This window comes from Leguminivora glycinivorella, chromosome 13 (assembly GCF_023078275.1).
Source record: "Leguminivora glycinivorella isolate SPB_JAAS2020 chromosome 13, LegGlyc_1.1, whole genome shotgun sequence".
NCBI classification, from domain to species: Eukaryota; Metazoa; Arthropoda; class Insecta; order Lepidoptera; family Tortricidae; genus Leguminivora; species Leguminivora glycinivorella.
In genome coordinates this window covers 13,915,778-13,928,892 of record NC_062983.1, presented here as the reverse complement: position 1 = coordinate 13,928,892, position 13,115 = coordinate 13,915,778, and the positions used below count along the sequence as shown (strand labels likewise).

At 37.6% G+C, this 13,115-nt stretch overlaps 3 protein-coding genes across 4 annotated transcripts in view; 2 read left to right on the top strand and 1 right to left on the bottom strand.

The window, feature by feature from the left end:
• The first annotated feature begins 611 nt into the window (after positions 1-611).
• LOC125232514 lies at positions 612-5,643 on the top strand. Of its 2 annotated transcripts, none has more exons than XM_048138217.1 (3): positions 612-2,379; positions 3,140-4,085; positions 5,523-5,643. In XM_048138217.1, exons 1-2 carry the CDS (start codon positions 724-726, stop codon positions 4,067-4,069), a joined length of 2,586 nt encoding a protein of 861 aa, XP_047994174.1. In that variant the 5' UTR covers positions 612-723; the 3' UTR covers positions 4,070-4,085; positions 5,523-5,643. The 2 variants fall into 2 exon arrangements, with proteins under 2 accessions (XP_047994174.1, XP_047994173.1); XM_048138216.1 differs by having other exon boundaries at positions 3,140-4,061; positions 5,523-5,623.
• Positions 5,644-9,838: 4,195 nt separating this feature from the next.
• LOC125232461 (polyglutamine-binding protein 1) lies at positions 9,839-10,811 on the top strand. Its single transcript, XM_048138136.1, has one exon. The coding sequence runs from the start codon at positions 9,933-9,935 to the stop codon at positions 10,770-10,772; it is 840 nt and encodes a 279-aa protein (XP_047994093.1). The 5' UTR covers positions 9,839-9,932; the 3' UTR covers positions 10,773-10,811.
• Positions 10,812-12,395: 1,584 nt separating this feature from the next.
• Positions 12,396-13,115, bottom strand: part of LOC125232741 — a 53,478-nt gene continuing 52,758 nt past the window's right edge. Inside the window, exon 27 of the mRNA XM_048138507.1 lies at positions 12,396-12,623. Within this exon, the coding sequence (XP_047994464.1) occupies positions 12,523-12,623 (101 nt within the window). The 3' untranslated portion in view covers positions 12,396-12,522. The remainder of the gene's footprint in view (positions 12,624-13,115) is intronic.

The following is a 13,115-nucleotide window of genomic DNA, read 5'->3' as shown; positions in this document are numbered from 1 at the left end:
AGTTTATGCCATAATCCTGGAACGCACTTTCATGTTTAACAAGCCTCTTCGAAATTGTATTCGAGCAAGACTTTATACATTTCTAAATGTGAAATATGAAAATGGTTAAAGAAATCGATGTCTTTTTATAGAACTAGCCTCGAACTTATGGCCCTAGAGACCGGTAAACACGGGGTGCGTTGAACCGCGGTGGCGGTCGATATGGCCGCACTGCCAAGTTCACGTGGCGCCTGGCGCATCGCCATGGCTACCGGCGCCAAACACTGGCATCTCGACTCGAGGCCGCACCACTCCCTTCCTTCATTCTTTCCTTGCATTCCGATATTACTAACAGTGTACATTATTACCCAGTAAGTAAAAGTTACTAAAAAGTTAGTTTTTTTCAATATATCAATATTTTTGATAACATTTATTGATTTTGCATTAAGGTAACAATCTAGCAATGAGACTAACGGGGTCTCGTGCCCACGGGAGACCAGCTCCTACGCCTACAATGCCTCCAGGTCTTGTAGAGCTAATGGAAGGACTTGCGAAAGATGTCCTCAAAAATAATCCTGAAAATGTTTACGAATTCTGTGCTGCGCATATGCAGAAACTTCTTGAAATAAGAGATGGCCCCGCCTGTAAGTATAATTCCTTTGTCTGAAAATTAATATGTAGTCAGTCTTCGAAAGTTCCGAACAAAGTAAATATCTTTAGTTGCGTTGAGTTTAATAGTTAGAAATGTTTATATATTGGTTTATAGCTCCGAAAAAGCAGTTGTCCTTGGAACAGAAAATAGCTATCGCGCAAGAAAAAATAAGACAAAGAAACAAAAACCGTCAACCCCAGCGCGACAGGAAGTTGTCTCAGCATCCTGATTCAAAACAAGACCATGAAGCCGAGAAGCCAGTGAATCAAACAGCCATCAATACGCCTGCTATACAGCCAATTATTAATAATGAAGAACTTATAACAAAAAATGAAGTTGAAATATCTCACGAACCCAATGTAAATATACCGACTAATGACATAAATACAGAGGAATCGTCTCATGTAGAAAACGAAGTTATCGAGGAACCTAAAGTAGAATACGATATCAAGGAATCTGTTTCACAAGTTACTCAGGAAGTTAAAACTGAAGAAGAAAAAGTGATTGAACAGAGTAATGAGAATATAATCAGTGGGGACACAAATGAAACGTCTAAAGGTGACGTTATTGTTAACACAGAAAACGTCACCAATATGAATGATCAAAGCAAAGACACAGTTGATCATGCCATTCAAAGTACTGAACATGTAGATAATAAGCCTTTGAATGAAGTCAACCCTGAAACTCATTTGAACGAGAGCGAAGCTGCAGTTGAGAAAATAGTTGTTAATGTTGAAGAGAAATCTGAAATTAGTAATGGTCCTCCAGAAAAAGAAGTTATCAAGGATGAATTTAATGAAGTAGCTTCTACCCTCCTATTAGCAAGCAGGGCTGTAAGTGCATTTTCTAATGTTAGTGACGTTAAACCTACGGAAAAAGAAGTAGTTGAAGAACCAGAAATCGATAAAAAAGAATTTACCATAGATACTCGACATGATGAAATACTATTGAAAGAGTTTTCTAGCAGAATTGAACCTGTGAAGAAACTAGAGGACATTATTGAAGAACAAAAAATAACTAAAGAGGAACGTACAGATGTTTCGCTTCATGAAAATATTGCTGACAACATTTTATTTAAAGAACATGTCGGTGAAGACCTAACCCGTACAGATAACGAGCACGTAGTTGAGCAGAATCATAGCAATTCGCTTTCGAAATCGGGAGATTCTTTAGATCCTACTGTAGAAGACTTCAATGCTACTCCACAAGATACCCTACTTAAAAGTGAGAGTTTACAGGATAACAATCAAATGTTAGCTTCTGCGGATACTGAAACATCAAAAACAACAGATCTCCGAGAATCAGCAGAAGGGATCGAACGCTCAGAAAATCAGGTCCCTATTGAAGAAATCACCGAAAATTCTAATATATGTCACAGTGTTCTTAAGAAGGATGACTCCAACGAACAAGAAGTTCAAAGTAATAAAGTTAACAATGAATCACGGGTTGGCGCAGAAGTAACTGCCGTTGACGATAAGCTTCCAGAGCAAGAACCTGCCCATTGTGAAGAAGCTGTTCTGAAGGATGTCGATGATATTCATGATGCTACATCTGCTCTTATTACAAAAGATTCAGTAAGTGAAAGATATGAAATAACTGAAGACACTGCAGTAAGCGGCATGGATCTAGAGACAGCAGCAATAACAATACAAAAAGTATTTAGAAGTTTCTTATTTAGTAAAAGTAGGGCTTCAACATTAGAAGACACCGTTAATGAAAACTCTTTGGACGAAGACATGGAAAAAAAGGTAAGCCTGTTTTGTATTTCTTTTTTCTTTTAGCGCCATTGATAGTCCAGGATATACATAATAGTTGTTATTCTGTTATGTACATCATTAATATGCAGTTGAAACGATGATGATGAAGATGTAGTTTTCCGTTTTAAATCTTGAGCATTTTACCCTCTTATAATAGTTATTTGTTATACAAGGGGGCAAAGTTGTATTTTAACGCCGAGTGTGGAATTAAAAAACGAGCAAGTGAAAGGATTCTATAGTTGAACCACGAGCGAAGCGAGTGGTTCGAGAATAGAATCCTGAACTTGCGAGTTTTTTAACACACGAGAAGTAAAATACATTTGCACCCGAGTGTAACACAAAACTTTTTCCCTCACTATAGCGAGGAAACTACAACGCAAAAAATGCGTTTATCACTGCTTCCAGTAGTTCCACAGGTGGTAAATCATCTTTATTACTAGATTCACTTCCTTTTATCAATTTTAAAACAGTTAATTTGACTTTATTCAAGGTCAAATTACTTTACCCACTAGTGGATAAAATGCGTTTTTACCCGCTGGTATTAAAGGACAAAACACGTGTTTCCGAGCTAGTGAGGGGAAAAAAAACTTTAGGTCATTAAAAAATATGACAGATAAAGATAAATGATTTTGAATAATTCAGGTTAGTAAAGCATTTATGAATACAGAACTTTTAAGTGTTCGCATACTTACTTGTAACGTTGTCATTTTTCAAGCTGAACCTAACGATAGTTTTCTTTTTTGCTTGGTAGGATTTACAGGACGAATCCCAATATGCAACTGCTAACATAAGCAAAGAGCGAAGAACATTAGGAATCAGTAGAATGGATACCGTCCTGCAAACGGTAAACGAGGAGAAATCGCTGTCGCTATCAGATGAATCTTCTTTGTCTAGCGCAGCTACCACTATACAAGCGCATGTCAGAGGATTTTTAGTCAGAAATAAACTTGCCTCTAACAAAACTGCTTCTAGTAGTTCTTTAGTCAATTCTGACGGCCAGTCTACGTCATTAGAAGGGGATGGCAATGAACCTAAGAAGACTATTTTAAATATCCACATCGTTCCTGAGAGAGGCCAATTCATGAGCAGAGACGAAAGTTTACTGACGTCGATCGATTTACCTCTTGATAACAGCCCACCGTCTTCAATTAATTTACATCCATTGGGTTATGATAAAAGTAAGCGACGGAAGCAACTTAAAAGAGAAGACGCCGTACAATCCATTTCACCTCCTAGTAACAACAGCGGAAAACTAAGTGAAGAGGTGGACTCTGTGAAAGAGACTCTTAATGATAGTGACGATATCGATATAAAGCACGAAGACGAAGTAGTATCTGTAATTGGTCAAGATAAACTTCACGAAGCGGACGCTGAAAGTTGCGATACCACTCTCACAATCAGTTCTACAGCGGAAACAGTTGTCGATGCCGACACTTATCACCCTAGAGAAGTCCTCTCAAGTCCTGAACATAACATTGAATCGGACACCAAAAACACGGAAGTTCTTACTAGTTCCGATGAGATGGACGTTGTTACACCATCCACGATAGCCGCAAAGAATCCTTCAGTCGACACTGAGAACGATGATAAACCAAAGTTGGTTCACTCCGGGGAATTCCACGACATAGTGCTTCAGACTCAGGTGAAACGGAGTGAAGCATCGGTCGTCCGTGGTGAGTGAAGACAACTATTATCAGGTGATAACTCCTTCTGTTCTAACAAGGCTATCGCATGAACAGCTTAGAGTTAAGTGCCTTGGTAGTTCGACTAGTTCGCGATAGCTTTCGTATGCGTGTGGTATCTTATCCAAGTAGTTAGAGAAGTTCAATCGTTCTAGTTGAATAGTGCCATGTAGGGTATTTACCTACACATTTTATGTAGTATGAGTTTCATACGTTACTTTAATCCAAAATGTTTTGCATTGTTTCTACACAAACGGTGATGTAGTTATTGATTGATACTGGAGTCGGTTTCAGTTCGTAAAGTTTTTAATTCACAAATTACTTGTGCTAAAAAAAGTTATCCTTGTATGCATATATCATCTATCAAGTCTATTTATTTATAGCAATAAATTAAACTCTACTTTTCATTTAGTTTTATGTTGTTTCGTTTAAGATATTTCAAAGCCTGATTGCTGAAAATGCTGAAATTAAGGGGTTTTGAAAAAAGGTTGGAATTTAATTGTCAATATTTTGTTAGCTAGCTAGTTTAGCTCAGGACTGTCTCTTCCAAACCTTTGTCTAAATGCATCGGTGCATCCGCATCCGAACTACAGAGTAGATAATGCGGATGTCCGAATGATATGTCCTACTAGGTCTAGGTATAATATGATTTTCATAACGTGTATTAAGCTAGGAACATACTACGCGGACGTCCGTTGTAAATCGACCGCGGACGGGAATCTGGACAATGAAATTACACATAACCGTGCAAACTATCGGTCGACGGACGTGGACGTGGCCTTGAGCGCATGGACGTCCGATCGAAATCTGGCTCGCTGGATTTTTTGTTCCGTGCACACTGATCGGTCGCGGTCGCGGTCGATTTACGACGGACGTCCGCGTAGTATGTTCCTAGCTTTAAGGTCGAAGCAGTAGACTGGCAGGCAATTATGGTCGCGCGATAAATGATAAAACATCTGGCCGTCCCTATCGCACTTACTAATAGTGCGATAGGGACGGCCTGATATTTTATCGTCTATCGCGCGACCATGCTACCCGTGCTGATGTATGTATGTAGATAGAGCCAGCTTTGCGAAGTGATCACGCAGTAGTCTACGTGTAAGATCTAAACCATTGATTGATCTAAACCAGCTATAAGGTGTAAAACTGGGAAATAACAGAGGTAAAAAATATTGATGATTATTATTAGGAGGGGTAAAATCAGGAGCTCTGTGGCCCATTTCTCAAAACTGAAAGTTACAAGCGGAAGTCTCTTTCCAACTTGTCATATTAAACAGTGATTACCACTTGTAAATTGTAACTTGTAGCTTCGAGAAATGGGCAGTCATAAGGGTAATAAGGCTGAAGAGGTTGGGAACACTGCTCTAAACAAATGGAATTGGTGTAATCTAACAAAAAACACGCGTAGTTAAATTTACGAAATAATCGTACTAATCAATTTGGTGTTTACAGAATTCAAAAACGTGCTGGTGTACTTCTTAATATGGGACAAGACCTAAAACATCGGCTGCTGGAGTCAGTTTATCACCTAACGATTGTATTTATTATTGAACGTAACGCAAATGTAGTGTAGACATAAATAAATAGAATAATAAAGAAGCTGTTTATAATATTAGTAATCTTACATGTCTCAGACAGAATCCCAGAAAATTACCCGTGAATTAAAGTGGGATGGTAGGTGGTAGGTACTAGGTATGATGTGTATTATACTGTCCGTTCCTATTCTTCCTTCCCTTCGTATCCATTAACTGCTCGGCTGATGAAATTCATGTTTGATAAAATGATGTTTGGTCATTGGTCCTAGACGACTTAGTTCACATGTACTGCTCACAAGGAAAACTTGTCGGTTGTCAATATGGTGCTATTTCCATAAAGCTTTTATTTGAAATCAACCTTACCGACAACTGACGATGTGGTTCCTTTTAGTTAAAATATTCACAGAAATTATATAGTTTGTTAGTGCCTTCATAAATAAATCAAGAAATTAGATACTACTTTATAGGTGAGCATGGGAAAAGAATTACTTTTCAAAACCTACTCCACTAGAGGAAAACTAGTATGCGCGAATTTTAAATGGTCAAAATCACGAAGACCCGCGAGAGTATATGAACGCATATTTTTGACGTGATAACGTCTAATAACTCGTTACTACGGGCAGCATGCACGAAAAAGATGACGTCATTGTCCCGTTTCGCAATATAGTTTTTGCGCCATCTATTGGCGCGTGTTGGAACTAAGCGGCTGATCGATGCGCTCGGTATGGTTATAGCGTGTGGCCTGAGTAAAGCACCACAGCTGGGACAGATGGCGCGCCCGTGTGTTGTTCTCGTTAAGCTGAGTTTAGACCAGCAAGTTATTGCTGCAAGTTTTGAGACGCAACTATAGGTAAGAGTGAGTGGCAAATATCTGCATCTCTTTCTAGCATATACTTCTGTCTCAAAACTTGCAGCAGCGCCGCAGAGATGGGCAAATCGTAAACGATTCCGGATTACACGATTACTTGATTTTACTTTGTAATCCACTACTGGGTGTCAGATTACTTGTAATGTAATCAAGTGAAACGGTAAATTACCATTACATATAAAGGAATCACTAATCATCTATACAATAATTACTATTACCAATAATTCGGAATCATAGTCGATTCAAAATAACTGAAATTATTGACTTGATTACTTTCAGATTACAAATATGTAGTACCTCAGATTGCTGACTGTCACTTTGACACAAAAGTCATCATGGGTGTCGTAAAATAGGTTTTAGGGGTGCTGATTCCAAAATTAATGACCAATTTGGAATCTGACATTGCTGACTGTCACTTTGACACAAAAGTCGTCATGGGTGTCGTAAAATAGGTTTTAGGGGGTGCTGATTCCAAAATGAATGACCAATGTGGAATCTGACATTGCTGACTGTCACTTTGACACAAAAGTCGTCATGGGTGTCGTAAAAAAGGTTTTAGGGAGTGCTGATTCCAAAATTAATGAACAATGTGGAATCTGACATTGCTGACTGTCACTTTGACACAAAAGTCGTCATGGGTGTCGTAAAATAGGTTTTAGGGGTGCTGATTCCAAAATTAATGACCAATTTGGAATCTGACATTGCTGACTGTCACTTTGACACAAAAGTCGTCATGGGTATCGTAAAATAGGTTTTAGGGGGTGCTGATTCCAAAATGAATGACCAATGTGGAATCTGACATTGCTGACTGTCACTTTGACACAAAAGTCGTCATGGGTGTCGTAAAATAGGTTTTAGGGAGTGCTGATTCCAAAATTAATGAACAATGTGGAATCTGACATTGCTGACTGTCACTTTGACACAAAAGTCGTCATGGGTGTCGTAAAATAGGTTTTAGGGGTGCTGATTACAAAATTAATGACCAATGTGGAATCTGACATTGCTGACTGTCACTTTGACACAAAAGTCGTCATGGGTGTCGTAAAATAGGTTTTAGGGAGTGCTGATTCCAAAATTAATGAACAATGTGGAATCTGACATTGCTGACTGTCACTTTGACACAAAAGTCGTCATGGGTATCGTAAAATAGGTTTTAGGGGGTGCTGATTCCAAAATTAATAACCAATTTGGAATCTGACATTGCTGACTGTCACTTTGACACAAAAGTCGTCACGGGTGTCGTAAAATGGGTTTTAGAGGGTGCTGATTCCAAAATTAATGAACAATGTGGAATCTGACATTGCTGACTGTCACTTTGACACAAAAGTCATCATGGGTGTCGTAAAATAGGTTTTAGGGGGTGCTGATTCCAAAATTAATGACCAATGTGGAATCTGACATTGCTGACTGTCACTTTGACACAAAAGTCGTCATGGGTGTCGTAAAATAGGTTTTAGGGGGTGCTGATTACAAAATTAATGACCAATGTGGAATCTGACATTGCTGACTGTCACTTTGACACAAAAGTCGTCATGGGTGTCGTAAAATAGGTTTTAGGGAGTGCTGATTCCAAAATTAATGAACAATGTGGAATCTGACATTGCTGACTGTCACTTTGACACAAAAGTCGTCATGGGTATCGTAAAATAGGTTTTAGGGGGTGCTGATTCCAAAATTAATAACCAATTTGGAATCTGACATTGCTGACTGTCACTTTGACACAAAAGTCGTCACGGGTGTCGTAAAATGGGTTTTAGAGGGTGCTGATTCCAAAATTAATGAACAATGTGGAATCTGACATTGCTGACTGTCACTTTGACACAAAAGTCATCATGGGTGTCGTAAAATAGGTTTTAGGGGTGCTGATTCCAAAATTAATGACCAATGTGGAATCTGACATTGCTGACTGTCACTTTGACACAAAAGTCGGTATGGTTGTAGCGTGTGGCCTGAGTAAAGCACCACAGCTGCGACAGATGGCGCGCCCGTGTTTATTATTTTTGAGTGTTTGTAATTTAAAAACATGAAAGATTGCATTAAAATAAGCATCTTTTATAGAATGAAGTTGTTTGAAAAACCTACTTATTTAGGAGTTAGAGCAGTACGAAGTTGCGAATTTTCCCATAGTATTTACTAAGGCGCCAGAGATTTTTTTTAACAATATAAACTATGTTAATATTGATAAATCATATAGAACATGTTTAAATAAGGATGTTTTGTTATATAAACTTTTTCTTCTCCATTAATATTAACTGAGATATTAGGGTTCTAAGATTAGTAAATGGCACTAGCACTTTAATAAAATTAACGCGTGTCTCGCAAACGGTCTAGGATACAAAATGACGACTTTTATATAGGTATAAGTTAGGTTCGTTAGGTATCTTCAAACGGCCGAAGGCTCCTATTCTGTGCAGTTTCTGTAATAAGCGGGGCTCCGTCGATATCGCTTTCTGTCTCTGGCGCCTTAGTAATGCTACGGGAAAATTTTGCAACTTTGCACCACTCTAACTCCTAAATTAGTAGGTTTTAAAAAAACTTTAATTTATAAAAGATGCTTATTTTAATGCATTCTTTCTAATAAGAACAAAACACTATGCTAGAAAGAGTGCAGAGGAAGTTCTGTAGGCACATTTACAAACGACTGTACGGATATTACCCATATATGTATCCATCTCTATTCGTAACAGGAATGGTTGGTCTTCAAACTCTAGAAACCAGACGGAAACTGCTGCATATTATGCATTACCGCCAACTGTTTCACCATAGAGTAGATGACGCATCCGTGCTTGAGAGAATGGGGCTGCAAGTGCCAAGAGCGAATGTGGTGGTTGGCATGCCGGGCGCGGTGCCGGCGCGGCGGCGGTGGCGCCTGTTCGCGGCGGCCGGCGCACCGCTCGAGCCCGAGCTGCTCTTAACCGCATCATGTTGGAGACAGACGATATTGACATATTTGCTGATAGTGTTGGTGTGTTTTACAGAAAACTCTTAAGGTTCATAGACTCTACACTCCTTAGGTGATTAATGTAATAACCATAGTTTAACTTTTAAGTGTGTTTGCTTTTATTTATGTCAATTTAACATGTACATAATTATATTACCACATAAGTGCTTTGGTGAAATACTGTTAACTTTTGTGTATTTTTAATAAATAAATAAAAAAACGTGAAAAAAGTCCCAGAATCGGGCCCCTTTTGCTATACTCTGACCGCCCCTGTCTATACTACTGTAATGTTTGACGTTATCACGTTAAACTACCGTCCGTAAACCGACTTTACAGACAAACAATTTTTTTTCATTATGCTGAACGCACGCATTTTATTTAGTCTATGGTCAATATCGAAATGTCACGTTGACATTGACAGTACCGTACCATTCGCGTCGCGTCTGCGAATTCTGTGAACGGTACAAATTCAATGAAATAAGAATAGAATACTGATTAATTTTGCAAGTTTAGTAACAATGCCTTTGCCACCATTATTAGCTGCGCGCTTAGCGAAAAGGGGCATACTCAAGCCTAACTCCAATGTAGAAACAACAAACGAGAATCCTGTCCCACAAGTGAATGAAGAGATAATAGCAGAAAACTACGATAATAAACCAGAAGATCAGGCAAACAAAGAACAATTTTGGGAAGGTATAGAAGGTGTTAATGTAGATCCAATTAAGGGTCATAAAGGATGTCCAAATAAAAACAATATTTACCACGAATGTTCAATCTTTTGCGTGAAAAATTGGAAGCAAGGAAAGGTAGTTCCAGACGATGTATATTTGGAGAATAAGCGAAAGGTTTTAGAGGTGTGGCCATTACCATCTGGTTGGGAGGAAATATATGACCCTGGACTTGGGCAACACTATTTCTGGAATGTCCACAATAATCTCGTGTCTTGGCTACCACCTGCACATCCGAAAGCTAATCCCACAGAGAGTGCAGCACATCTGCGAGAAGAGAGACTGTTGAAGGAAGGTGATGAAAGTGATGATAGTAGTGAGGCTTCCGACCAAGAAGTACCACAGCAACCAACTAAAGAAAAACGTCGCGATAAACGAGAGAAGGATAAACCAATGGTCCATCATCGAGATAAGGGTAGATCCAGAGTTAAGGATAATGATTTAGATCCAATGGACCCTGCGGCATACTCTGACATTTCTCGAGGCAGTTGGAGCGCTGGACTAGACTCACAGACTAAGACTGGTGTTGACACAACTGCTTCAGGTTCACTGTACCAAATGAGACCTTATCCTGCACCAGGAGCTATTCTGGCTGCCAATGCCAAAAATCAACCACCCCCATCTCCCTAGTTACTTTTATATTTCATAATGAATAAATGTATGACTGTATTTTCAAGTGTTCCATAATGAAACACCTTTTATGACATTCTATTTGATTAAGGAATTAAAAAAAATTACTTTCATCTTGTATACCAGTTAAATGCACTCAAATAAAAACACAGCTGTATTTTAATAATGGGTCATTCAAGTAGGAAATAATGGAGCCTTGATTTAAAATTAATTAGGATTATCATCAGTGATCGGAACTATGGGAGTAAAACATTAACAAAACCTTAGAGCTGACATAAATTTCAAATAAAACCAAGATTATTATTTTCAGATCAGTGTTAAATTTGATTATATACCTGAATCCATGATTTCTAATACTTTACTACAAGGGTATTAATATTTTCATGGCTGTAAGTACTCTAAAATTTCCACTTAGCAAGTTTTGTTAAAGTTTTGCTCCCATAATTCCATTCACTGACTATCATTTACATTAAAAAAAAAACAAGGATTAATAACTTGTATGGGACTGATGGGACATAAAAATTTGGGCTACACAAGCCAAAAAATTGAGAAAATGTACTTGGCTATGCCGAAAGTGTAAAACATGTGTGAAACTGAAAAGGTAATTTGCAACTCATGTTGATTTATAACACTCCTTTCAGTATATATATATTTTAATTTATATATTGTAATGTACTATTGCTCATACGCTTTTGATCCAGGGTAGAAATCAGATTTATTGCCATACATTTTTTTAAATCTACTAAATATGTAAACACTAATCTTCATTATTTGAAATTCAGGAAAGATTTTTAAACTTTTTCTGCATAGCAGCATCTGGATCTGCTGACTGATCCATTACCTAAATAAAACCTGTATATGTATAATAGTATAATGCATAATTTGAATTTCAAAATGGTGACAATATTATGTTAGGATTTCTGAGTAAATTAAAAACAATTTGAAATTTTAACAAGTGTAATCAGTAAAAAAATCAATTTACAGATACAAGATAGTCATAAATACATAATAAATGTATTAATTTAATACATTCTTAAATTGTACAACACTAATTTATTTCATTATATTTTATATTTGTATAAAAATTCTAAAGGGGAGCAAATCACTTGATAAAAACTCGGTAAAAATGCAAATAAGTTAAGTTTATTACTTAATACTTAACTGGAATAAATAGGATAAATGCTCATAAATATATGAACTAAATGTTAGTGTCAGGGCTAAGCTATATGTATTTCTCTTAGTAGGTACTATACCTATTGCATCAATCTATATGCTCGAATATTATATTCCATCAGGGAGACACTAAGGGCCAGTTGCATCAACCATATTTGACAGACACATCATCGTCATGCACGAGAAATCTATGGAATTTCTCATACAATAAAATTTAACGAACGCTTTAACGGTGACAGACGGTTTGATGCAACCGACCCTAAAAGCATAATCAATTCTCCCTGCACAGAAAATTATAATTTTTAAGAGTATTGAATTTTTTGCCGTTGTTGTAAAGGCGGTAAAAACTACAAACAATAACAAGAAAACATATATTTACTAAATGAAATAAATGCAATGAAACGCATAGCTATGATCGCAAATAATATCACAAAAAGGAATAAGTAAATGTAATGTCAAGAATGTATATTTTTCTCTGATCTAAAAGTCCATATAAAAAGAAACGTATCAAGTTTAAAAAATCTATATTCATTAACTCATTATAAAGCTAAAGTAGTATTTATTCAGGGTCCTAGTGTTAGTTGAGGCCGTTTTTCATTTTCGCCTTATCTGTGATGTGTGCGAGCAGGTTGCTAGATGTGATGACACCGACCGTCTGCTGGATGTGTGATGACGCGTCTGAAATAAAGGACAACTCAATTAAATATCTCACTTGGCTTAATATACATAATAATAATGCATTCCATTGTTCCGTGATGGGAAAGACATGCATGGTTGGTTACTTATGACCTTATCAGAAATATAAACCTTAAACACGGTGAATTTTCACCAGCAGCTAGTCTGCTTATTGACTTTATAACAAAATTTGTTTTTTATCTTGAGAAACGTCTGCGAGCGATATTACATATTTTTAAATTAAAGGAAAAATTCACACATCCAGCAGGCCTCCGTGGCGCAGTTGGAAGCGGGATGGCCCCGGCAAGGCCAAAGGTCGCAGGTTCGAGTCCTGCCGGAGGTGTGAATTTTTCCTTTAATTTAAAAATATGCGACTTTATATCAGTTTTCTCTACTGCACGCTGGTCACATTGGGTATCAAGTATAACAAGGCAGCCGCTGATTTTTACTCATTTAGGACCCATTTACACAGTGAGAGAACTCTCATGCGAGTTA